The 26787-nt window shown below is 38.3% G+C and overlaps 1 protein-coding gene across 1 annotated transcript; it reads right to left on the bottom strand.

Moving 5' to 3' along the window:
- Positions 1-198: 198 nt before the first annotated feature.
- On the bottom strand, positions 199-21917 carry LOC310943451 (ras-related protein Rap-2a-like; the record flags this gene model as incomplete). Its single annotated transcript, XM_083909022.1, has 2 exons — positions 199-436; positions 21604-21917. 2 exons carry the CDS (start codon positions 21915-21917, stop codon positions 199-201), a joined length of 552 nt encoding a protein of 183 aa, XP_083765148.1.
- Between the last annotated feature and the right edge of the window lie 4870 nt (positions 21918-26787).

Consider the following 26787-nt stretch of genomic DNA (forward strand, 5'->3'; position numbering starts at 1 on the left):
TAACATATAAGGTGTTGATTTTATGAGGCGAGTCTTGCTAAAAATCACATTTTCCTCCGTTCAAATCAACTTGTGACATTTCAAACCCCTTCCATTTCCATCGTGCACTGATCTAACATGAATTAAATCAGCGTTAGTTCCTTCTCCTCTCCATCCATCCATCCATCACCCGTCCTCCAGCGCACTGACGGGCCTCTGCTACTGCACGCTGCAGGCAGGGCAGCACGCCTCTCTCCGGTCCGGCAGAGGGCAGAAGTCCATCTGCCGGACGATCTCGGCGAACAGCTCGTCCACCATGGTCTTGCTCTTGGCCGACGTCTCCATGAAGGGGCAGCCCCAGTCCTCGGCCAGGGCCTGGCCCTCGCTGGGCGACACCTCGCGCTCCTCCTCCAGGTCCACTTTGTTGCCCACCAGCACCACGGGCACCTGCTGGTACCTGGGAAGCGGAAAATAAAAGAGAATTAATGTGCGTTAGTGGCCTGTACAGTGCATTTGTTGACGCACGCAGAGGCGATTCTAGAGTCTGTAGGGGCCCTGAGCAAACATTCCCAGGGGGCCCTTCCTTCCAACCAGTGTTCATCACCATTATGACATTATGAGGTGTCCATATTTGACACCAATGGAAAAAGTATGAGTTCAAATTTTTTTTTTTTCATTGAAATGAATGAAATAACCTTGTAATTAAAAAGTATGTGAAAATATACATGTAAAGATCAATAAAATACTGTAAATAGCTTTTAAAAAACTATATAAACTTAGTAAAAAAAAGAACCCACATTATAAAACAATATAAATATATAGAATAAAATAGTGTAAATAACAGAGGCGATTCTAGAGTCTGTAGGGGCCCTAAGCAAAAATTCCCAGGGGGCCCTTCCTTCCAACCAGTGTTCATTATCATTATGTTACAAATAACCTGACACGAATGGAAACAGTATGAGTTTAAAATTATTATTATTATTTTCAAAATGAATGAAATAACATGGAAAAACCTTGTAATTAAAAAGTATGTGAAAATATACATGTAAAGAACAATAAAATACTGTAAATAGCTTTTAAAAAACTATATAAACGTAGTAAAAAAAATACATTAGACTGTAAAGAACCCACATTATAAAACAATATAAATATATAGAACAATAAAATAGTGTAAATAACAGAGGCGATTCTAGAGTCTGTAGGGGCCCTGAGCAAACAATCCCAGGGGGCCCTTCCTTCCAACCAGTGTTCATTATCATTATGTTACAAATAATCTGACACCAATGAAAAAATTATGAGTTCAAAATATATATATTTTTTTTTCAAAATGAATGAAATAACATGAAAAAACCTTGTAATTAAAAAGTATGTGAAAATATAAATGTGAAGAACAATAAAATACTGTAAATAGCTTTTTAAAAAACTATATAAACTAAGTAAAACATACATTACCCTGTAAAGAACCCACATTATAAAACAATATAAATATATAGAATAAAATAGTGTTAATAACAGAGGCGATTCTAGAGTCTGTAGGGGCCCTAAGCAAAAATTCCCAGGGGGCCCTTCCTTCCAACCAGTGTTCATCACCATTATGTTACAAATACTCTGACACCAATGAAAAAAGTATGAGTTCAAAATATATTTGTTTTCAAAATGAATGAAATAACATGGAAAAACCTTGTAATTAAAAAGTATGTGAAAATATAAATGTAAAGATCAATAAAATACTGTAAATAGCTTTTAAAAAACTATATAAACATAGTAAAAAATACATTACACTGTACAGAACCCACATTATAAAACAATATAAATATATAGAATAAAATAGTGTTGATAACAGAGGCGATTCTAGAGTCTGTAGGGGCCCTAAGCAAAAATTCCCAGGGGGCCCTTCCTTCCAACCAGTGTTCATCACCATTATGTTACAAATACTCTGACACCAATGAAAAAAGTATGAGTTCAAAATATATTTGTTTTCAAAATGAATGAAATAACATGGAAAAACCTTGTAATTAAAAAGTATGTGAAAATATAAATGTAAAGATCAATAAAATACTGTAAATAGCTTTTAAAAAACTATATAAACGTAGTAAAAAAATACATTACACTGTAAAGAACCCACATTATAAAACGATATAAATATATACAATAAAATACTGTAAATAACTGAATAAAACATATGCGTTTTTTGTAGCGCTGCTCTTTTCCTTTAATAAACAGACCGCTCCAGTTCCACTGTCCGCGTGCTAAACCGGCGCTAAAGGAGCTAATGGAGCTAACCTAGCTAACTGGTAAACGGTGCCTGAACTCTAAACATGACGCCGTTGACGCACTTTAACCGCCGTTATGTAAAGAAAAATAAAATACTGTAAATAGCTTTTAAAAAACTATGTAAACTGAGTAAAAAAAATACATTACACTGTAAAGAACCCCCGTTATGAAACAATATAAATTTATAGAACAATAAAATACTGTAAATAACTGAAAAAAAAAACATATATAAACTGAGTTTATAAAAGATATGCATTACATTGTAAATAAACCTCTTCATTTTCCATTTGCAAATCGCCCATTGTTGTTTAAGGGGGACGAGGAGGCGGCTGCTCACTGCACATTTCAGTAAAAACAGCCCTCATCCTCTGAGTGTCGGGGGGGCCCCCTATCGGCTCGGTGCCCCAAGCAGTTGCCCGCCTTGCCCATTCACAAGCTGCGCCTCTGGACACACAATAAGAGCGAGAAGAGCGAGACGAACCGATCCCCGTACCATGTGACCTGCACATGTGACGTCTCTGTTTTTTTTAAAAAGCATTATCTCGCTCGTGCGTCGTCCACCATCATGCGGTGAGCATCAGGAAAAGCTCGGTCGTCTTCCTCGTGAGCCGTCGATACAATTAAGGAAACCAGGCTGAGGAGAGTAATGGAGCAGCTTATTGAATAATTGAATAAAGCTAATGTGCTGCTCTCACATCACACGAAACAACCATTTCTCTACTTCATATTTAGATTCGGCTAATGTGTGTGTGTGTGTGTGTGTGTGTGTGTGTGTTTGTGTGTGTGTGTGTGTTTCAAACATGAGGAGGAGGAGGAGTCGAGGACATTCCCGAAACAAGTCCATGTCAGTAAGGAATAATTCTTAAGGAATAATTTTCATGAATTTTTGAAATTCAGGAAATGATCCATTTGCCCTGATGCACTTTGACAGTGAGCTGAGTTTCTTTAGAAAAAAAAAAAGTATCTCGGAATGACTTGAAATTTACCATCATAATAGTCGGCATCGCCCTGAACAAGGATCCGTTGAAAATATTTGCAAAATTCTTAAGGAATAATTTTAATGATTTTTTTAAAATTTAGGAAATGATCCATTTGCCCTGATGCACTTTGACAGTGAGCTGACTTTCTTCAAAAAAACAAAAAGTATCTCGGAATGACTCGAAATTTACCATCATAATAGTCGGCATCGCCCTGAACAAGGATCTGTTGAAAATATTTGCAAATCTCTTAAGGAATAATTTTCATGAATTTTTTTATTCAGGAAATGATCCATTGCACTTTGACAGTGAGCTGACTTTCTTTAAAAAAACAAAAAATATCTCAGAATGACTTGAAATTTACCGTCATAATAGTCGGCATCGCCCTGAACAAGGATCTGTTGAAAATATTTGCAAACCTCTTAAGGAATAATTTTAATGAATTTTTGAAATTCAAGAAATTATCCATTTGCCCTGATGCACTTTGACAGTGAGCTGAGTTTCTTCTAAAAAAAAAAAGTATCTCGGAATGACTTTAAATTTACCATCATAATAGTCGGCATCGCCCTGAACAAGGATCTGTTGAAAATATTTGAAAACCTCTTAAGGAATAATTTTCAGGAATTTTTGAAATTCAAGAAATGATCCATTTGCCCTGATGCACTTTGACAGTGAGCTGACTTTCTTTTCCAAAAAAAAAGTATCTCGGAATCACTCGAAATTTACCGTCATAATAGTCGGCATCACCCTGAACAAGGATCTGTTGAAAATATTTGCAAATCTCTTAAAGAATAATTTTAATGAATTTTTGAAATTCAAGAAATGATCCATTTGCCCTGATGCACTTTGACAGTGAGCTGACTTTCTTCACAAAAACAAAAAGTATCTCAGAATGACTTGAAATTTACCATCATAATAGTCGGCATCGCCCTGAACAAGGATCTGTTGAAAATATTTGCTAACCTCTTAAGGAATAATTTTCAGGAATTTTTGAAATTCAAGAAATTATCCATTTGCCCTGATGCACTTTGACAGTGAGCTGACTTTCTTCTCCAAAAAAAAAGTATCTCGGAATCACTCGAAATTTACCGTCATAATAGTCGGCATCACCCTGAACAACGATCTATTGAAATTATTCGCAAAACTCTTAAAGAATAATTTTCATGAATTTTTGAAATTCAGGAAATGCTGCTTCCATCAGTCAGTTCAAATGTGCTGTTAAGCGAATTCGGCATTTAAAACTGCTTCATTTGTATTTATCTCAGTGACACAAAGTGACCACACGAGGCAGCGGTTAGACCAGCAGCTCCTGTGTCCGCATGAGCTTAAATCGCTGATTTTCTCTATGGGGTTTGGTGCGATGAAAGACAGAGTATTCTTCAGATATTTTAGACATGAGACAAAATCAAACAGGTGTTCTGGTTGTGAATACAATATTAACCCTTTAATGCCTAAGAAAATTATTATTTTTTCCAGAATAACTTCCAAAATCTGGCCGTTATTTACAACTTACTGCATGTTAAAATAGTGCATTTACAATTTAAAATGAAGAAAAAAACACTGTAGTTGTACACAAACACCAGATTTTGTGTAATTTGAACAATTTAAAACATATTTAAAATAAGGTTTGGTTCGAGTTTTTGGTCTCAATGTCCAAAAACAAAGACAAAGAGTGAAATTAGCGTCAATAATCTAGCTTTCAGAAAGCGTTTAAATGGCCTCACACTCTGGTGCAGGTTTGGTTCCAGGTTGAGGAGAAGCAACAATCAGAGCGTTTCAATCAAATCACAAACCCTCTGAGAGGATTGCCGTCTCTGTTCCTGAGCCTCACTCCCCCCCCCCCCCCCCCCACAGCTCAACAGTGTGGCAACGAGCCACCAGTTTGTAGATAAGAGCCCATTTCTCAACAGCACCAGCAGATCAATAATCCAGGCTCTGCATGCACTTATGAATGAGTGATGGTGGAGGCTGTTATAGCTGCTGCTGCTGCTGCTGTGTGTCATTACCTGCAGTGAGAATATATACAGCCTCTTCACCCGCGTATCTGTTATTAAATCTGATCAAATGTAAAAGAAGCGTTAGAAGTTAAATGAAAAACGTTCAGCTGCAGAAGAAAACATGGCTGCCGGCAATGACACATGAAAATATTCTCAGTTAATAAAATCTACACTTGCTTATGTCTATGAAAACTTAAGAATATGATTAACTTGCCTGAAACTCAAGTTTGTAAACTAGAAATTCTCCCCACACCAAACCCCATAGAGAAAATCATCAATTTAAGCTCATGCAGACACAGGAGCTGCTGGTCGACTGCTGCCTCGTGTGGCCATTTTGTGTCACTGAGATAAACCCAAATCAAGGACTCTAAATACCGAAGTCACTTAACAACATATGTGAAGTCACAGATGGAGGCAGCGGGTGGATTAACAACTAATTTTTACCACATGAGGTCAAATCAAGGTCAAATTGATGATTTTGATGATATTACAAAATATCTTATCTTATTAGTGGCGTAAAAAAAGTTTCCGAAAAACGTCACAAAATGTTGCAATGTTACAAAATCTCTTACTACTGTCACAAAAAAAGTATGTTTCTGAAAAACATCACAAAATGACGTAATGCTACAAAATATCTTACAAGTGGCGAAAAAGAAAGTTTCCGAAAAACGTTGCAAAGATACAAAATATCTAAATAGTGTCGCAAAAAATATTTATGTTTCCGAAAAACATCACAAAATGACGCTATGTTACAAACTATCTAACTGGTGGCGTAAGAAAAAGTTTCTGAAAAACGTGGCAAAATCTCGCAAAGATACAAAATATCAAAAGCAAAAAATATTTACGTTTCCGAAAAAACACCACAAAATGTTGCAAAGATACAAAATATCTTAATAGTGTCACGAAAATGTTTTTTTGAAAAACATCACAAAATGACGTAATGCTACAAAATATCTTGCTAGTGGCGTAAAAAAAAAAGTTTCTGAAAAATAACACAAAATGACGTAATGCTACAAAATATCTTACTAGTGGCGCAAAAAATAAATATTTTTACAGAAAAACGTCGCAAAATGTCGCAAAGATACAACATATCTTAAAAGTGTCGCAAAAAATATTAACGTTTCCGAAAAACATCACAAAATGACGTAATGCTACAAAATATCTTACTAGTGGCGAAAAAGAAAGTTTCCGAAAAACGTTGCAAAGATACAAAATATCTAAATAGTGTCGCAAAAAATATTTATGTTTCCGAAAAACATCACAAAATGATGCTATGTTACAAACTATCTAACTGGTGGCGTAAGAAAAAGTTTCTGAAAAACGTGGCAAAATCTCGCAAAGATACAAAATATCAAAAGCAAAAAATATTTACGTTTCCGAAAAAACACCACAAAATGTTGCAAAGATACAAAATATCTTAATAGTGTCACGAAAATGTTTTTTTGAAAAACATCACAAAATGACGTAATGCTACAAAATATCTTGCTAGTGGCGTAAAAAAAAAAGTTTCTGAAAAATAACGCAAAATGACGTAATGCTACAAAATATCTTACTAGTGGCGCAAAAAATAAATATTTTTACAGAAAAACGTCGCAAAATGTCGCAAAGATACAACATATCTTAAAAGTGTCGCAAAAAATATTAACGTTTCCGAAAAACATCACAAAATGACGTAATGCTACAAAATATCTTACTAGTGGCGAAAAAGAAAGTTTCCGAAAAACGTTGCAAAGATACAAAATATCTAAATAGTGTCGCAAAAAATATTTACGTTTCCGAAAAACATCACAAAATGACGTAATGTTACAAAATATCTAACTGGTGGCGTAAGAAAAAGTTTCTTAAAAAACGTGGCAAAATGTCGCAAAGATACAAAATATCAAAAGCAAAAAAATTTACGTTTCCGAAAAACACCACAAAATGTTGCAAAGATACAAAATATCTTAATAGTGTCACGAAAATGTTTTTTTGAAAAACATCACAAAATGACGTAATGCTACAAAATATGTTACTAGTGGCGTAAAAAAATGTTTTTTCCGAAAAACGTCGCAAAATGTCGCAAGATACAAAATATCTTAATAGTGTCGCAAAAACAATTTACGTTTCCGAAAAACATCACAAAATGACGTAATGTTACAAAATATCTTACTAGTGGCGTAAAAAAAAATTGGTTTCTGAAAAACGACGCAAAATGTCGCAGACACAAAATATCTTAATAGTGTCGCAAAAAAAATGTTTATGTTTCTGAAAAACATCCCAAAATGTTGCAATGTTACAAAATATCTTAAAAGTGTCGCAAAATAAAATTTACGTTTCCGAAAAACATCACAAAATGACGTAATGTTACTAAATATCTTACTAGTGGCGTGAAAAATAAATTGGTTTCTGAAAAACAACGCCAAATATTGCAAAGATAAAAAATATCTTAATAGTGTCGCAAAAAATTTTACATTTCCGAAAACATCACAAAATGTTGCAATGTTACAAAATATCTTACTACTGTCACAAAAATATGTTTCCGAAAAACGTCGCAAAATGTCGCAAAGATACAACATATCTTAATAGTGTCGCAAAAAAAATTTACGTTTCCGAAAAACATCACAAAATGACATAATGTTACAAAATCTCTTACTAGTGACGCAAGGAAATATTTACGTTTCCAACATATATGAAGTTACCCGTTACTCCTGTGTCCACATGAGGTAAAATCAAGGTAAAATTGAGGGTTTTCTCTATGGAGTTTGGTGTGAAAGAGATAAAGTGACACAAACTTGTCAAAAAAAAGGCAAAACAAAGCAGTAAAGTCATTGTGAAGATATTAATCTTCTATTATATTAATATTTGTGTTACAACAACAACAACAACAACAACAACATCAGCTGGTCGACCGTCTCGCGTGAGAGAGCGCCTGCGTGGGTAAATGCAATCTGACAGCCAGGCGGGAGAGCGCCTCTATATATAACTACAAAAACACAGGGGGCGCCAGTGTCTCACAGTGGGGCGGCAGTTGGTGCGGCAGCATTAAAAACAGTGATGAGGAGGAAAAAACACGGCGTGAAGACGAGTTTTCACCGACACACACACAGATTTACACGATGATCTCATTTATCACTGAACAACACGTCCGACGTGTGCGATCAAAGGTTTCATTCGAGGTGTTATTTATGTTTGTGAGAGGTATTGAAACACTGTTAGCACTCACGCGACAGACACTTTTGCAGCTCTTTGCAAGTGGAAACATCAGTTTTTTAAAGTGCTCACCAAACCCCATAGAGAAAACCATCGATTTTAACATCACAGTTTATCAGAGAGTTCAAATGCGTTATACGGTCAATTCTGTGTTTTTTACGTCCTTGGTCCAAATTGACACAAGTGGCACAAAGTGACACAAAGTGACCACACGAGGCAGCAGTAGACCAGCAGCTCCTGTGTCCCTGTGAGCTAAAAATCGCTGATTTTCTCTATGGGCTTTGGTGTGGGGAGAGTGATTGGATTAAAAACTTCAGTTTCCTGTTGGAAAAGTCCGTCTAACACTGAGATAAAGTCGTGAACATGTTCTTAAAATATCGTCGATAGAAAAAGGTGGAAGTTTGTGTCACTCTGTAAACCGCTCACTCTCCCTGCACCAAACCCCATAGAGAAAACCATCGATTTTAACGTCACAGCAACACAGGAGTTCACAGGAAGTTGTTGATCCACTTCTGCCTCCATCAGTAAAATTCAAACATGTTATTTTGTGAAATTCGGCGTTTGAAATCCTTAGTTCAGATTTACCTTAATGACACAAAGTGACCACACGAGGCAGCAGTAGACCAGCAGCTCCTGTGTCCACGCGAGCTAAAAAATGACCAAATCAGCGATTTTTTAGCTCACGGGGACACAGGAGCTGCTGGTCTACTGCTGCCTCGTGTGGTCACTTTGTGTCACTTTGTGCCACTTGTGTCAATCTGGACCAAGGACGTGAAACACAGAATTGACCGTATAACGCATTTGAACTCTCTAATAAAGGCAGAGGGTGGATCAACGACTCCTGTGTTGCTGTGATGTTAAAATCGATGGTTTTCTCTATGGGGTTTTGGTGCAGGGAGAGTGAGTGTTTTTACAAACTTGTCTTAACTTTGGAGAGCAAAAGACGTTGAGCTAAAAAAAAAAGAGAGTAAACACATCCTGTGACTCGTGTTTGAGTGGAAAGAAACAGATGTTTTTCAGATGCGTAAACAGGAAACGGGAAACAAACTCAACGACCGTCACGTGTCAGTGTAAAATAATGCTAATAATGCAGTTTAAACACTAATAGTTGACGGTTAATAGAGGCCGTGTTTACACTGTGTGAATATAAAGCAGCAGAAAATGATAAACACGGTTTAACTTGTTGCTGGTCCGGCGCCACAGTTGGCAGCTGTGCATTATGGGAGTTATCAACACACTTGGAGCGGGTTTGGAGTGTTTGGCTGAAACTGTCGACCGCATGGATAAAATATGCAGATTTGTGTTTCCAGAAATGCAGTGTGGGGGGGAGGGGGGGCGGGGGGGGGGGGGGGTTGTGGTAACAGGAAACAGCAGGTGGCTGACAGAGTATTAAATTATACACAGATACGGATATTAAAATCTGTCATGATTTATAAAATACAGCTGCAGAAGTTGAAGCGCGATGGTGGGAGGACGGAGAGGACGGAGCTGACGGAGCTCTGGTGAAAATCATCTGGTCAAATGTTCCGTCGCGGTTTGTGTGAGCGGAATAAACGTGATTTACTGTTTTAGAATAACTGCACATAACATGGGTTTGTAATCGCAGTTAAGCAGAAGCAGAGGTTTACGTACTCTACCTTTATTTAGTCTGTATAAAGTGTTTGTGCTCACTGTTTTCTAAAAGATGACGGACACACAGGAAATAACACGTGTCTCTAATGTGGGAAAAACATTAAAGATGGGAACAAAAAAAAGTTCACTGTTTGAAAATATCTTTCTATTGTAGCAATAAATTTTTACGTTTACGTGAAAACGTCCAAAAATGACGCAATGGTACAAAATATCACACTACTGTCACAAAAAAGATTTACACTCCGAAAAACATCACACAATGTCGTAATCTTACAAAATATCTTCCTCGTGGCGTAAGAAAAATTGTTTCAGAAAAATGTCAAAAAATTACGCAATGTTACAAAATATCTTACCAATGGCTTAAAAAAATATTCACGATTCCGAAAAACATAATAAATTGTCGCAATGTCACAATATATCGCAATGTCAAATATTTCTTGGCGTCAAGAAATATTTACGTTTCCGAAAAGCTGGAATGATACAAAATATCGGACTAGTGGCGTAAAGTTTTTTTTTTTTTTCGAAAAATGTCACAAAATGTCGTAATGTTACAAAATATCTTACTACTGACACAAACAAATGTATGTTTCCGTAAAACATCAATAAATGTCACAATATTACAAAATATCTACTAGTGCCGTCAAAAAAAATGTATGTTTACGAAAAACGTAAAAAAAAAATTGCAATGTAACAAAATATCTTACTAGTAGCGTAAAAAAAAATATTTGTTTCCAAAAAACGTCACAAAATGTTGCAAAGTTACAAAATATCTGGATAGTGTCGGCAAAAAAATTTACGTTTCCGAAAAACATGACAAAATGTCGCAATGTTACAAAATATCTTACTAGCGGTGTAAAAAAAATATTTGTTTACGAAAAACATCACAAAATGTCGTACTGTTAAAAAATATCTTACTAGCGGCGTAAAAAAAACTAATATCGACTGCTCCCCCTAGTGGCACTTCAAAATAATCACAAGAACTGTATGTTTCTGAGATTAATAATAACTTTTCATGATCATCACAATAATAAAAAAAGTTACCGCTTTGTATCACGACGTGCGTTTTTATCGTTAAATCCGCGTTAATAACGTTGAATCATGACTACCCCCCCCCCCCCCCACACACACACACACACACACGCTGTTAATTTGACCTTTTATGACACACAGAAACTCTACTTCCTGTCATTTTACCTGTGGAGGGATTTACATCAGCTGCTGGGAAAAGGGCAAATAAACACACACACACACACACACACACACACACACACACACACACACACACACGCACACACACACACACACACAGTGTTTATAAGTCACATAAAGAAAAGGACTCTTCCACATTTTCCACTTCTATGCGGCGCCACGGCAGCGTTACTGAGGCGACCTGCTGAGCTACACACACACACACACACACACACACACACACACACAAACACACAAACACATCACAAAAGAACCTGAACCCTGCAGCCTCCGCTCTGTATCTGCATCTGCTCTTCATTAGAAACACAGAAGCTATGCACGTATATATACTGTATATACATATATATATACTGAATATATATATACTGTATATATATATATGTATGTATGTATGTATGTGGGCCACATTGTATTATCTCCTGAAGGTGTTTGTCAGTGTTTGTTTGTTGCAGGAGAACAAAGCCTTTTCTAACTCGTGTTTCTTGGCTTCGTTCGGCGACAAACACACACAAAAAACACCACAAACAAACAAACAAACATTCCTGTGATGAAGAGACAAAAGAGAGAGAAAAAAGAGAAAAGAGAGAGAGAGAAGCCTGTTCAGCAGATGGAGAAGGTTTTTTTTTTTTTTTTTTTCCTCCTTTTTAACAATGGAAACCCCTTCATTTCCAGGAATAAAAATCAGTAAAAAAAATAAATAAATACTAAATTTAGCCACTTAATGAAAGACTAACCTGATAATATATATATATATATATATATATTTAAATCTGTGATGTCTTAAGTATATATTTGCTGTGAAATTTGAAGTTTGAGTTGCCGTTTAAACCGCTCACTCTCCCTGCACCAAACCCCAAAGAGAAAACCAGCGATTTTAACATCACAGCAACACAGGAAGTTCACAGGAGTTGTCGATCCACTGCTGCCTCCGTCACTAGCATCAAACATCTCATTCTTTTAAATTCTGCATTTTAAATCCTTCGCTCAGATTAACCTCAGTGACACAAAGTGACCACACGAGGCAGCGGCAGGACCAGCGGCTCCTGTGTGTCACGTGAGCTAAAAACGTTGATTTTCTCTATGGGGTTTGGTGTGTGGAGAGTGAATCGTGTTCAAACGTCTTCAGTTTCCTGCTTAAAAAACAACATTTTAATGGAAATAAACGACGCGAACACAGTGTTTAGACGTCGTAGATTATAACAGGTGTAGATTTTATGAGGCGAGTGTTTGGTTGAGCGGATAAATCGTCTTCTTGACGCTTCACAAAGTCAGTTTTTAGACACAGTGTTTTCTCTGTTTTTATAGCCGTGTTTTTAATGCTTATTTATTTAAATGTTACTGTGCGGCACGTTGTGTTGCTGTTAAATGTGCTTAATAAATAAAAAAAAATGCAAAAATGACTCACTTTAATTCATACCAGGTGCCAAAATAAGACTACTTTAATAAAAAGAGTGGACGGATGTCTTTACACACACACACACACACACAAAAACACACACACACACACTTTCAGTTCTGTGAAAACTTCCTGAACTCCATTCCTCGCTGATGTTGTCACGTTTTAAATCTTCCCCCCTGGGATTTGGAATCTCGAGGTGATAATCATCATCAAAACGTGGAAAAATCCCCGGCTCAGATCAAAGCGAGGTGCTTTTCTTTTGAAGGTTACCACAAACAAACATGTGAGGATTATTATTATTATTATTATTATTATTATTATTATTATCTTGTTTTAAAAGCGTGTTTTCGGCGACGACGTCGACTCTGATGGTGACAAACGACAGCGAGCGGTGAAAACACTCAGTGGAGTAAATACGTTAAAGCACATTTACGCGCCGACAACGAGCACTTTACTCCTCTTCCTCCTCCTCCTCCTCTTCCTCCTCGTCGGCGGCTAACGCTAAAAGCCTGAGGTCAGGAAGTTGCTTTGTGCCCGCACCAAAGTGACCCCTGGGAAATGTAGTTCCCCCCCCCCATCACACACGGCGTCCTTTTCCCCACTCAGTGGCGCGTGATGGTCACCTCCTGCTATTAGACACGGCATCAGTGCGGCGTGAAAGCGCGTTTCCTCCTCCTCCTCCTCCTCACCCTGATGTTTGTTTTACCTAAAAATCGCCTTTTTTTTTTCTTTCGTTCTCCTCAGATCAGCTGATTTCAACAATTAAATTGATATTTAAAGCCTCGTTGTTGAAGCTGCTTAAGTCTATGACGTCTTAACTACGTGTTTGCAACTTTATTTCACTATTCCACGCTCTTTTCTGCTCGGAAACTGAAGTTTATAAACCGCTCACTCCACCCACACCAAACCCCATAGAGAAAACCATCGTTTCAGCAATTAATCAGCTGATTTCAACAATTAAATGGATTTTTAAAGGGTTGTTGTTTGAGCTGCTTAAGTCTATGACGTCTTAAATACGCGTTTGCAACTTTATTTCACTATTCCACGCTCTTTTCTGCCTGGAAACTGAAGTTTATTAACCGCTCACTCCGCCCACACCAAACCCCATAGAGAAAACCATCGTTTTAAGCTCACGGGAAACACAGGAGCTGCTGCCGCACCGCTGCCTCGTGTGGAAGCTTTGCGTCGCTGCGGTAACTCCAAACTACGCATTTCAAACGCCGAAAGTCACTCAACAGCGTCTACTATACGGTATAAACGTTGCGATGGAGGCGGCGGTGGACGGACACTTCCTGTGTGCTGTGGTGTAAAAAAATCAGTGGTTTTCTCTATGGGGTTTGGTGCGGGGGGAGTGAGCGGCTTATAAAGTGATGCAAACTTCAGTTTCCAGTCAAAAAAAAGGCTGTGAAAGAGTAAAAATAAACATATAGACTTTATATAACATAGATTTTTATTAGGTGAGCTTATTGTTAATTGGCTAATATTTGTTTCCTCCCTGTTAGCAGCCTCCATCTTTGTTAAAATAACTGTATATAAAGTGAATATTAGACATAAATTAATATTTAAAGCTTTGTTGTTGAAGCTGCTTAAGTCTATGATATGTTAAATACATGTTTGACACTTTATTTCACCGTTCCACGCTCTTTTCTGCCTGGAAACGGAAGTTTATAAAAACCGCTCACTCCGCCCACACCAAACCCCATAGAGAAAACCATCGTTTTAAGCTCACGGGAACACAGGAGCTGCTGCTCCGCCGCTGCTGCCTCGTGTGGAAGCTTTGCGTTGCTGCGGTGACTCCAAACTACGCATTTCAAACGCCGAAAGTCACTCAACAGCGTCTGCTATACGGTATAAACGTCGCGATGGAGGCGGCGGTGGACGGACACTTCCTGTGTGCTGTGGTGTAAAAAAATCAGTGGTTTTCTCTATGGGGTTTGGTGCGGGGGGAGTGAGCGGCTTATAAACTTCAGTTTCCAGGCAGAAAAGTGCGTGGAACGGTGAAATAAAGTGGCAAACGCGTATTTAAGACGTCGTAGACTTAAGCAGCTTCAACAACGACCCTTTAAATATTGATTTAATTGTTGAAATCAGCTGATCTGAGGAGAACGAAAGCCCAAAAAAAAGTGATTTTTAGGCAAAACAAACATCTGGGTGTGGAGGAGGAGGAGGAGGAGGAGGAAACCGTGTCTGATATTCACTTTATATACAGTTATTTTAACAAAGATGGAGGCTGCCAACAGGGACGCAAGGGGGGGAAACAAATGTTAGCTACACTGTAAAAAAAAAAACTGTTGTTTTTACGGTAAAAAACTGGCAGCTGTGGTTGCCAGAATTCTACCGTAATAAACACGGTTGAACCTTTTCTTACATTACGGTAAAAGGATAGAACTACTGCTGATGTTACGGTAAATACGGTTGTTGATTTTTTTCAATATTCTACCATATACACACCTTTTTTTGTGTGTTTTTTCCATATATTTAACGTGAAAATATTGTATAAGTAAAGCATTTCGCCATGAAATAATGTGTAATGTGAAATAAACAGCCTGTACTAACATAAAATACCACTTTATTCATTAAAAAACAACAAAAAAAACCCCGCTTATTTTAAACGGTAAAAAACTGGCAGCTATGGTTGCCAGTTTTTTACCATAATACGGTAAAATTGTTTCTTCTATCACGGTAAAGGTTGGAGAATTTTTCCATATTCTACCATATAAATAACTATGCCGTGCCATATATTTAACGTATAAGTACTGTATAAGTAAAGGTTTTGCATAATTAACACAATGGTTAATAAGTTTAACAGTAATAAAAAAAATTTTTTTTACAAAAAAAACCCTGCAAAAGATACAGTTTTGGCTCTTAAAAATATTACGGTATATTTCCATAATTACTACAGTGCAAGATTATTTAACAGTAGATAAATGTCATTTTTACAGGAAAAAATATGCAAAAATGACTGTTTTGGGAAATACATATATTTACGGTAATTCACTGTTACAAAAACTGTATTATAGTCTTTTTCTGTCATGGTTTGACAGTTTTTAACTGTAAAGTCTACAGACATTTTTTACAGTGTAATTAACAATAGGCTCACCTAATTAAAATCTATGTTATATAAAGTCTATATGTTTATTTTTACTCTTTGACAGCCTTATTTTGGGCTGGAAACTGACATTTCTTTATAAAGCGTTCCAAAAAAAGGCTGTCAAAGAATAAAAATAAACCTATAGAATTTATATAACATAGATTTTTATTTGGTGAGCTTATTGTTAATTAGCTAACATTTGTTTTTTTCCCTTGCGTCCCTGTTGGCAATTGTTAAAATAACTGTATATAAAGTGAAATGAGTGTATTTAACAGCTTTTTTTCCCTGCCTCAGCAAGAGGCCGTGGCTTTACGCCACCTGCACCACACACAAAGCACAATAACATGCAGGATCTCACTTGTTCCTCACGCTTTACTCCCCCCCTCGTCGTCCTCCCCCCCCCCCACACACTCCGCCTCCTCCTCCACAGAACCCTGCGTAAGCATTCTGCTTTATACGATTCTCTAATGGAAGCCTGATGTCGTCTTGGCTTCCAAACCCAACGCCGTCCCATTAAGTTCTGGTGAGCGAGCACATGTTACGTCTCATTGTGGTTCTCGTCGTCGCTGCTGCTGCTGATGCTGCTGCTGCTGCTGCTGCTGCTGCTGCTGCTGCTGCATCAGCAGGACATTTGTGATCTGAGGACAGCTAATGAGGACCAGGAGTGGATTTGATTCACTTTAATAAGTGCATCTATCTGTGTGTGTGTGTGTGTGTGTGTGTGTGTGTGTGTGTGTGTGTGTGTGTGTGTGTGTGTTCTTGTACTTGTGGCATACTGAGGACCGTTGAGGGTTTTTAACCAACAAAGTGAGGTCATTTTTACGGAGTGAGGACATTTTGGCCGGTCCTCACTTTGTTTTCACTGAATCCACTTCTTTAGGTTGTGAACATGCTATACTCAATTTGTCAAAAAAAAAAAAATATAATAAAAAATTGGACGACGAGTGTAGTATGACGTTTTTGTCAAATTTTGGGTCATTTTTTTTCCCAAATTTTGGGTCAATTTTTTTTTCAAATTTTGGGTCAAATTTTTTTTCACATTTTGGGTGACAGTATAGTATGACGTTTTTTTCAAATTTTGGGCCAAATTTTGGACCAAAAATTTTGGGTCAAATTTTTATTTCACATTTTGGACAACATAGTATAATTTGACGTTTTCGTCAAATTTTGGACCAAAAATTTTGGGTCAAATTTTTTTTTCTAATTTTGGACGACAGTATAGTATGACATTTTTGTCAAATTTTCGACAAAATTTTTTTGTCAAAGATTTTTTCACATTTTGGACGACATAGTATAGTTTGACGTTTTTGTCAAATTTTGGACCAAAAATTTTGGGTCAAATTTTTTTTTTCAAATTTTGGACGACATAGTATAGTATGAAGTTTTTGTCAAATTTTGGACCAAAAAAAAAAAAAAATTCCAAAAAGTTTTCCAGCCTTTTTTGCTCTGGGGCTCCGCCAGCAGACATTTTATGGTACTGCAACCAGTAGTTCTTTGTAGATGTCATTCATGAAGTAGATATTTGTAATTGTGTTGATTTATAAAGTGGAAATGCTGGTCCTCACTTTTTCAGCAACCCAGTCCTCAGTATGCAGCAAGTACAAGAATGTGTGTGTGTGTGTGTGTGTGTGTGTGTGTGACCAAATAACAAGCTGCTCTTGTTGTCCTTAAAGTGATAGATCAGGGGTTTTTTTTTTTCAACGTGTGGTTGAACAATTACTCGCTCTCAGTGAAAACACGGCTGCTGACATGGAAAAAAAAACACACATTTTACGTAAAAAGCCTCACCTCATAAAATCCACGCCTGCTTAAGTCTACAACTCTACCATAATTATATTTGCAGCGCTTTATCTCACAAGGAAACAGAAGTTTGTAAAGCGCTCACGCTCCCCACACCAAACCCCATTGAGAAAATCAGCGATTTTAGCTCACGGGGAAACACAGGAGCTGCTGCTCTGCTGCTGCCTCGTGTGGCCGCTTTGTGCCACCGCGGTCAATCCGAACGGGGGATTTTAAAAGCCGAATTTGTGCAAATAAGACATTTTAATTCTCTGATGGAGGCAGAAGTGGATCAACGACTCCTGTGAACTCCTGTGTCGCTGTGATGTTAAAATCGCTGATTTTCTCAATGGGGTTTGGTGAGCGCTTTATAAACGTCAGTTTCCTGTGATTAAAAAGTGAAATAAACATGTTCAAACGTGTCCTTAATTCATCATAGACTTTGTTAAAGTATTTCTTTGTCACATTAGTTCATCTGTTCCCTCTTTAATGTGTGAGCCTTCAGCACAAAGGAGGTAGACGGAGGTAGATTGAGGACAGAAGATGTAAGATTAAGCGATTTCAGAGCGATTTTTCCCTCGATAAAGTCGTCAACAACTGTTTTAATGAGCGCACAATCACGACAAAACACAATTATCCTTCATTATGCGACTGATTTGAGAGGATTTTCCCGCTCTGTGACGCTCAGCTGCTTCACTTCACTCTCCCCGGAAATGTGAGCTGAAAGCTCGGCGTCGACTCTACACAGAGATACGCGACTGATAAACGACTGTGACGCGACACCACGAGTCAGGACGGGATGTTTTTTTCTTTTCTCCAAAAAAAACCCCTCTACTTCCTGTGTGACATGAAGAGCGGAACAAAGAGAATAATCCCATTTTTCCTAAATTAGAACATGCATCATCACATGTATATTAAATGAGAAGCCATATTCTTTCATGACCTGAAACGACTCCCACTCCCTGCTCGCAATTTCCTGAGCGCTAAAACCCGAGTTATCCTCTAAATTCTTTATGAACACGGGAGGAGAACGAAGAAGTCGTAGTTCGGGGTCGAGAAGGACGTCCTCGATTGACTCTGTGATCCTTAAAGGGACAGAATGTACGTCTGCAGTATGTTGAGAATAAGTGAGGACTTTTCTGACTGGAAACTGAAGCCGTGGGTCACTTTCATACGGTGGCCCTGAGGCGCAAAACACAAACGCAAATGTTTTTTTGTGATTTGCGTTCGTGTTTTTTGTGATTTGCGTTTGTGATTTGCCTTTTGCTTTATTTTGCATTTGTGATTTGCTTATGTGTTTTTTGTTTTTGTGCTTTTTGTTTTGCGTTTGTGTTTTGCGTTTGTGATTTTTGTTTTGCGTTTTTTGCGTTTGTGATTTGTGTTTGTGTTTTTTGTTTTGCGTTTGTGATTTTTGTTTTGCGTTTTCTTGCGTTTGTGATTTGCGTTTGTGTATTTCGTTTGTTTTGTGTTTGTGTTCTTTGTTTTGCGTATGTGTTCTTTGTTTTGCATTTGTGTTTGTGTTTTGCGTTTGTGTTTTACATTTGTGTTTTCTGTTAGTGTTTTGCTTTAGTTTTTTGTTTTGCTTTTTGCGTTTTGTGTTTGTGTTTTGCGTTTGTGTTTTGCGTTTGTGTTTTGCGTTTGTGTTTTGCGTTTGTTTTTTGCTTTAGCTTTTTGTTTTGCTTTTTGCGTTTTGTGCTTGTGTTTGTGTTTTGTGTTTGTGTTTAGCGTTTGTGTTCTTTGTTTTGCGTTTCTGTTTTTAATTTTGCGTTTGTGTTTTGCGTTTGTGATTTGCGTTTGTGTTTTGCGTTTTGTGTTTGTGTTTTGCTTTAGTTTTTTCCGTTTTCCATTTTGCACCTCATGGCCACCGTACTTTCACCCTCTCTGCACCAAACTCCATAGAGAAAATCAGCGTTTTTTACATCACAGGACAAAAGTAGTGGTTTAATCCACTGCTGCTGAGTCTTGACGAGGCTCCAGGAATATGAACGGGATAAATCAAAGGAGACGCTAAAGCCAAAGAAACAACAACATGAAAAGCCACCGAAAAGGAAATATCTCCAGCTTTTCTTTCTTTCTCTCTCTCACTCTCTCACTCTTTCACTCTCTCACTCTTTTGGGGATGAGTAATGGACCAAAGTGATCAAAGGCGTCCTGAGTCAGTCATGTGTGAGGGGAGGACGAGCGAAATGGAACGCGGCCGGAGTTCAGCGGGTTGATGAGTGACAGGTGAGACGCAGCTGTGTTCTTATGAGGAACATGTGAGCGAGAGGAGGAGGAAGAGGAGGAGGAAGAGGAGGAGGAAGAGGAGGGAGGTGACAGGAGGTGAGGTTTAGACGGAAAGAAAAAAAGGAAATCTCTCACTTTTGTTTGGGTGGTTTCCAATCTTTAGGGGATCTCGACAGGTTCCCTGAGGGACTCCGTCTGATTACACTTATCTTATATTTATAGTTTATTTCAAAATAAGATACAGAGGAAATTTAAGAAATTATTAAGGTATTATAACTTTCTTTTATAAAATTGTATTTGCTTTATTTTGGTTTCCAACTTCAAATCTTAAGGGGATCTCAACAGGTTCCTTGAGGAACTCCCTCCTGATTACACTTATCTTATATTTACACCTTAACTCCCAATAAGTTAACAGGAATTTTAAGGAATTTTTTATTTTGCTTTACCCTTTAAATCTTTAAGTCGAATTAGACATAACTAAATGTCTGAAGCATCACTTAAGAAAACTTAAGAGCTTCTTACAAAATCACTGGATGAGAACAATGGAACGTTTCAGTTCCAGATGGAAACAAATCGAACTCACATGTTATTTATTTTCTCTTTTCCCAACTTTGAGGAAATCTTAACAGGTTCCAGGTTCAGCTGATAAGATTCTTCAGAGACATTAGTGTTTAAAAAGAACAAGAACTGGAGCAGAGGGAGGAGGACGGGGTTAAATTAAAAGATATCGTACAATTTCTTATTTTAGATTTTGCTTGTTTGTTTTTGTAGTTTTGAACATTTCCAAATGTTGGTGGGAACTCGACAGGCTCCAGGTGGAACTACAGCTGAATTTAGATTTCATTTAATTTACAGGGAAGATGAGGAATATGCAAGTATGTAAGTTCCAGATAAAAATTAAAGGATATCACTCTATTTTTTATACATTTTCTTTGTTTGTTTTGGTGGTTTCTAGCTTTTATAACTTTTAGGGGATCTCGACAGGTTCCAGGTGGAACTCCAACATGTTCAGACTTCAATATATTTACTGGTATGTTCCAGGTGATATTATTTATATTTAATGTTTGGGTAAGAGAAGGAAAATAAGAGATACAACTAGAAAGATATCACTGTTTGATAAATGTCGTTTGTTTTGGTGTTTTCCAGATTTTAAAACTTTTAGGGGCTCTCGACAGGTTCCAGGTGGAACTCCTGCAGAACCTCTATTTAATTTAATTTACTAGGATAAAAGTATGTATATTTCAGATTAAAATTTAAGGATATCACTCTATTTTTATACATTTTCTTTGTTTGTTTTTGCGGTTTCCAGCTTTTAAAACTTTTAGGGGACCTCAACAGGTTCCAGGTGGAACTCCAGCTGAATTTAGATTTAATCAAATTTACTAGGATACGAGGACGTAGGTTCCAGATGGAAATTGAAGGATATCACTGTAATTTTCTTAATTTCCTTTGTTTGTTTTGGTGTTTTCTAGCTTTTGCAACTTTCAGGGGATCTCGACAGGTTCCAGGTGGAACTCCTACATAACTTCTATTTCATTTAATTTACAAGGATACGACAGGATGTAAGTTCCTGATGAAAATTATAGGATATCACTCTATTTTTTTCTTCATTTTCTTTGTCTGTTTTGGTGTTTTCGAGCTTTTAAAACTTCTAGGGGACCTCGACAGGTTCCAGGTGGAACTCCACCGTGTTCAGACTTCAGTATTTTCACTGTTATTCTTACAAAAACACAACAAAGGACCTAATATAGCGGCTGTTGTGCTTCTTTGTCTCACATTATCACGGTTCAGAATGTGACCTAACACATAAACGGTTGCACCAAAGTAAGAAGATAAGACAATAAAACTGACCTTTTGACCCTGATGATCTGGTCTCTCATGGGCTTGATGTCCTGAAAACTTTGCTGGTTGACCAGACTGTAGACCAGGATGAAGCCCTGGCCGTTCCTAATGTACAGGTCCCGCATGGAGGCGAACTGCTCGGTGCCGGCGGTGTCCAGGATCTCCAGCACCGACGGCGACGAGTCCACCTCGATCTCCTTGCGGTAGAAGTCCTCGATGGTCGGGTCGTACTTCTCGATGAAGGTGCCGGTGACGAACTGCACGGTGAGGGCGGACTTGCCCACGCCGCCGCTGCCCAGCACCACCACCTTATACTCCCGCATCGCTCCCGCAAACACACACACACACACACACACACACACACACACACACACACACAGAGAGAGATCCTCAGATGCGGCTACGCGCCACGCATCATCCCCGCACCTCACACTCCAGACATGACACACGCAGCCGCCGCAGCCTCCGCCGGATCAGACGCTCTGTGCAGCTGCAGCCGGGGGATGGATGATGATGATGATGATGATGATGGAGGAGGAGGAGGAGGAGGAGGAGGAGGAGGAGGACGCACGGCCACAGCCTCTACTCACGCATTCCCACGCTATCTTGACGGGACGCCGTTCCCGAGGCATCCATAATGCAATAATAAGGTGCGGTGAAAATGCGATCGGCTATAATTAGACACCACTGGACCTTTGCGAGGAGGCTGGAGCTGCATCTCTCTGCGCGGTGGACTTCACGAGACTTCAAGGCAAAGAGCCTGTTTATCCCGAGGAGGAGGAAGAGGAAGAAGAGGAGGAGGAGGAGGAGGAGGAGGAGGAGGAGGAGGAGGAGGAGGAAGACAACAACAGGGCTGCTGCTCCTGCTGCAGCTGCTGCTGCTGCTGCTGCTGGGAATCCACGCCTCTGGAACTGGTGCATCCACTGTGGATGTGACTGTTTCCTCCAGCATATGGAGGAAGATTAGTGCCACAAGTCGCCCCAGAGAGGACAGGAAATGAATTAGAGAATTAGCATAAAAAATATAGCCTGGGATAAAAAAAAACATTTTTTTAAAGTGTATAAAAGTCGAATAAAACCAACACTTACTGAAGTCTGTAATATTCTATATACGTATATTATCTTAAAGTTAGATAAGTTTAAAAAACACCAAACCCCATTGAAAAAATCATAATTTTTTACCTCACAGGGAGCTGCTGGTCCGCTGCTGCCTCGTGTGGCCACTTTGTGTCACTGAAGTAAATCGGAGCGCACGATTGTTTTTAACACCGATGTCACGAAACGGCGTTAAATAAGTCACTGAATGGATAAAAAAACACGGAGGAAGACGTGGATCGACAACTGTTATGTGAGGTGTGATGTAAAATCACTGGTTTCCTCTGTGGACTTTGGTGTGGGAGAGTGAGCGGGTTACAAAGTGACACAAACTTTGTATATATATATATATATATATATATATATATATATATATATATACTATATATATATTTGAAGGTGCCATATGTAAGAATGTGGCCAAAAACGGTTACTACATTCAAATTCAAAACACCGAGGTCTTTTAGGTTTCGTTTTCTGACCTAACTGGCAACCCGTGGTTGCTCGGCAGCGGAGACTCTACTGACTGCAATGATTGGTAGACGGCGGTAGGTGGCGCCACATGACGCCAAAACATGATTTCAAAACATAAACATGATTTTTTGTTTGTTAGCATGTATAGCTGCTAATTTGAGTGCTAATTTAGTGCCCGTGCTGCCGTTGTTGACTTATTTTGTTTCCGGCGTGTTTGTTAGCATGTATAGCTGCTAATTTGAGTGCTAATTTAGTGCCCGTGCTGCCGTTGTTGACTTGTTTTGTTTCTGGCGTGTTTGTTAGCATGTATAGCTGCTAATTTTAGTGCTAATTTAGTGCCCGTGCTACTGTTGTTGACTTATTTTGTTTCCGGCGTGTTTGTTAGCATGTATAGCTGCTAATTTTAGTTCTCAGTGTGTTCTGTGCTGCTGTTATCGACTTGTTTTTTTTCCGGCGTGTTTCTGACGTGTTTGTTAGCATGTATAGCTGCTAATTCTAGTGCCTGTGCTGCTGTTGTTGACTTGTTTTCTTTCTGGTGCGTTTGTGACGTGTTTGTTAGCAAGAATGTGGCTAAAAACGGTTACTACATTCAAATTCAAAATACCAAGGTCTTTTAGGTTTCGTTTCCTGACATAACTGGCTGCAATGACTGGTAGACGGCGGTAGGTGGCGCCACATGACGCCAAAACGTGATTTCAAAACATAAACATGATTTGCAGTCTGCAAAAATATATTTTTTTTAATGCAAATATTTTGTCTGTACTGTTGTTGTTGGTGAGTTCAGTTTGTTATATGAACATTATTCCTGAGTCTCTGTGACATATTAGGAGGATTTTATGGCCAGTTGATTTAGATTTATTACATAATGCACCTTTAAACGCTGCTGTGTCTTTGAGCCCCTTTGTCCCCACCTGCAGCAGCAGCAGCAGCAGCAGCAGCAGCAGCAGCAGCAGCAGCAGCAGCAGCAGCAGCAGCAGCAGCAGCAGCAGCCATGTTTCTTGGTCTGACTGTGGGCGTCTTTGTCTCACACTCACACCAGAGATCCTGCAGTGTCTGCTGATGATGTCATCTCTCATGGTAGGACAGTGTCTCTCTCTCTCTCTCTCTCTCTCTCTCTCTCTCTCTCTCTCTCTCTCTCGCTCGCTCCACAGTTGCCGTGGAAACTAGGTCAAGCGCTGCTGAGGTGACAGAGGTTGTTCCATCCAGACTTCAGACTCCGTCTTCCTCGTGGAGGAGGAGTTTCCCTCCGTGAATCTGTCTGGAGCCATTTCAGGACACTCTCCGTGTGTCTGCCAGACATCTCAGCACTAAATATAGCCATAAATGTATTATTTATACACACTAAAGCATATATAAGAATTTTTAAGTAGATTTACACACTTGAAACTCACGGAAAATCAAGTGAAAGCTGAGATATTTCAGCACTAATGAGCATTTATACGATTGTCTTTAAAATCCACACCCGTGTAAGTCGACAACATCTTAACTACATGTTTGCTGCTTTATTTCAGCGGTAAAACAGACTTTTCTGACTCACTCTCCCTGCACCAAACCCCATAGAGAAAACCACTGATTTTATCTCCAGGGGACACACAGGGGCTCCTGGTTTAAGATAAGATAAGAAGTGCTGCCTCGTGTGGTCACTTTGTGTCACTGAAGTTAATCTGAACAAGGGATTTCAAATGCCGAATTGATAAAATAAGACATTTGAACTTAGCGATGGATGCAGCAGTTGATCAACAACTTCTGTGAACTGTGATGTTAAATTCAGTGATATTCTCTATGGGGTTTGGTGCAGGGAGAGTGAGCAACACAAACTTTACTTTAAACTTCCCTTTTATTGGAAAACTGAGTTGCTAAAGTTGATATATGTCATCAACAATGTCGTATTAACGATCCTTCATACTTTTACTTTTACATTTAATGAAATTATTCACGTAATTAACAAGAAATAATAGAAAACATATGAAAATCTTACCTGTTTGACAGCAGGACGTCATGGACAACATATAAAAACATAGATTTTTTTTAGCCACTTTTGAATAACATATATATAAAATCTTCTCCTGCTCAAGTCTACGATACTTTAAGAATATTTTCAACACTTTATCTCAAACTTACACAGACTTTTCTTGCTGGAAATGCAGCTTACTCTCCTGCACCAAACCCCATAGAGAAAATCACAGATTTTTATCTCCAGAGGACACAGGGGCTCCTGGTCTACTGCTGCCTCGTGTGGTCACTTTGTGCCACTGAGGTTAATCTGAACAAAGGAATTTAAAGACAAAAGTGGCCAAATTAGAGATTTAAACTGACTAATGGAGGCAACAGTGGATCAACAACTCCTGTGAGCTGTGATGTAAAATCGTTGATTTTCTCTATGGGGTTTGGTGCAGGGGAGTGAGCAACACAAATTTTTACTTTAAACTTCCCTTAAATTGGAAAACTGAGTTGCTAAAGTTGATATATGTCGTATTAATGATCCTTCATACTTAATTTAATAAAAATCTTCATGTAATTAACAAGAAATGATAGAAAACATGTAAATCTTACCTGTTTGACAGCAGGACGTCATGGACATGGACACCACACAAGATAAAAACATGTTTTTTTAGCCACTTTTGAATAAAATATATATAAAATCTACTCCTGCTCAAGTCTACGATACTTTTTACCACTTTATCTCAAACTTATACAGACTTTTCTTGCTGGAAACTGAGGTTTTTAACAGTTTTACTCTCCTGCACCAAACCCCATAGAGAAAATCACTGATTTTATCTCTCATGGACACAGGAGCTGCTGGTCTACTGCTGCCTCGTGTGGTCACTTTGTGTCACTGAGGTAAATCAGAACAAAGGAATTTAAACACAAAATTGACCAAATTACAGATTTAAACTGACTAATGGAGGCAACAGTGGATCAACAACTCCTGTGAGCTGTGATGTTAAAATCGTTGATTTTCTCTATGGGGTTTGGTGCAGGGGAGTGAGCAACACACATTTTTAATCGGAAAACTGAGTTGCTAAAGTTGATATATGTCGTATTAATGATCCTTCATACTTAATTTAATAAAAATCTTCATGTAATTAACAAGAAATGATAGAAAACATATGTAAATCTTACCTGTTTGACAGCAGGACGTCATGGACATGGACACCACACAAGATAAAAACATATTTTTTAGCCACTTTTGAATAAAATATATATAAAATCTACTCCTGCTCAAGTCTACGATACTTTTCACCACTTTATCTCAAACTTATACAGACTTTTCTTGCTGGAAACTGAGGTTTTTAACAGTTTTACTCTCCTGCACCAAACCCCATAGAGAAAATCACTGATTTTTATCTCCAGGTGACACAGGAGCTCCTGGTCTACTGCTGCCTCGTGTGGTCACTTTGCGTCACTGAGGTAAATCTGAACAAAGGAATTCAAATGCCGAATTGATAAAATAAGACATTTGAACTTTGTGATGGAGGCAGAAGTTGATCAATAACTTCCTGTGAACTTCCTGTGAGCTGTGATGTTAAAATCGTTGATTTTCTCTATGAGGTTTGGTGCAAGAAAAATGCTTGTGTAACATCAATACGACAAAAAAACAACAACTTCATTTGATTTTCTTTAT

This window comes from Microchirus variegatus, assembly GCF_963457635.1.
Source record: "Microchirus variegatus genome assembly, chromosome: 22".
Classification (NCBI taxonomy): Eukaryota; Metazoa; Chordata; class Actinopteri; order Pleuronectiformes; family Soleidae; genus Microchirus; species Microchirus variegatus.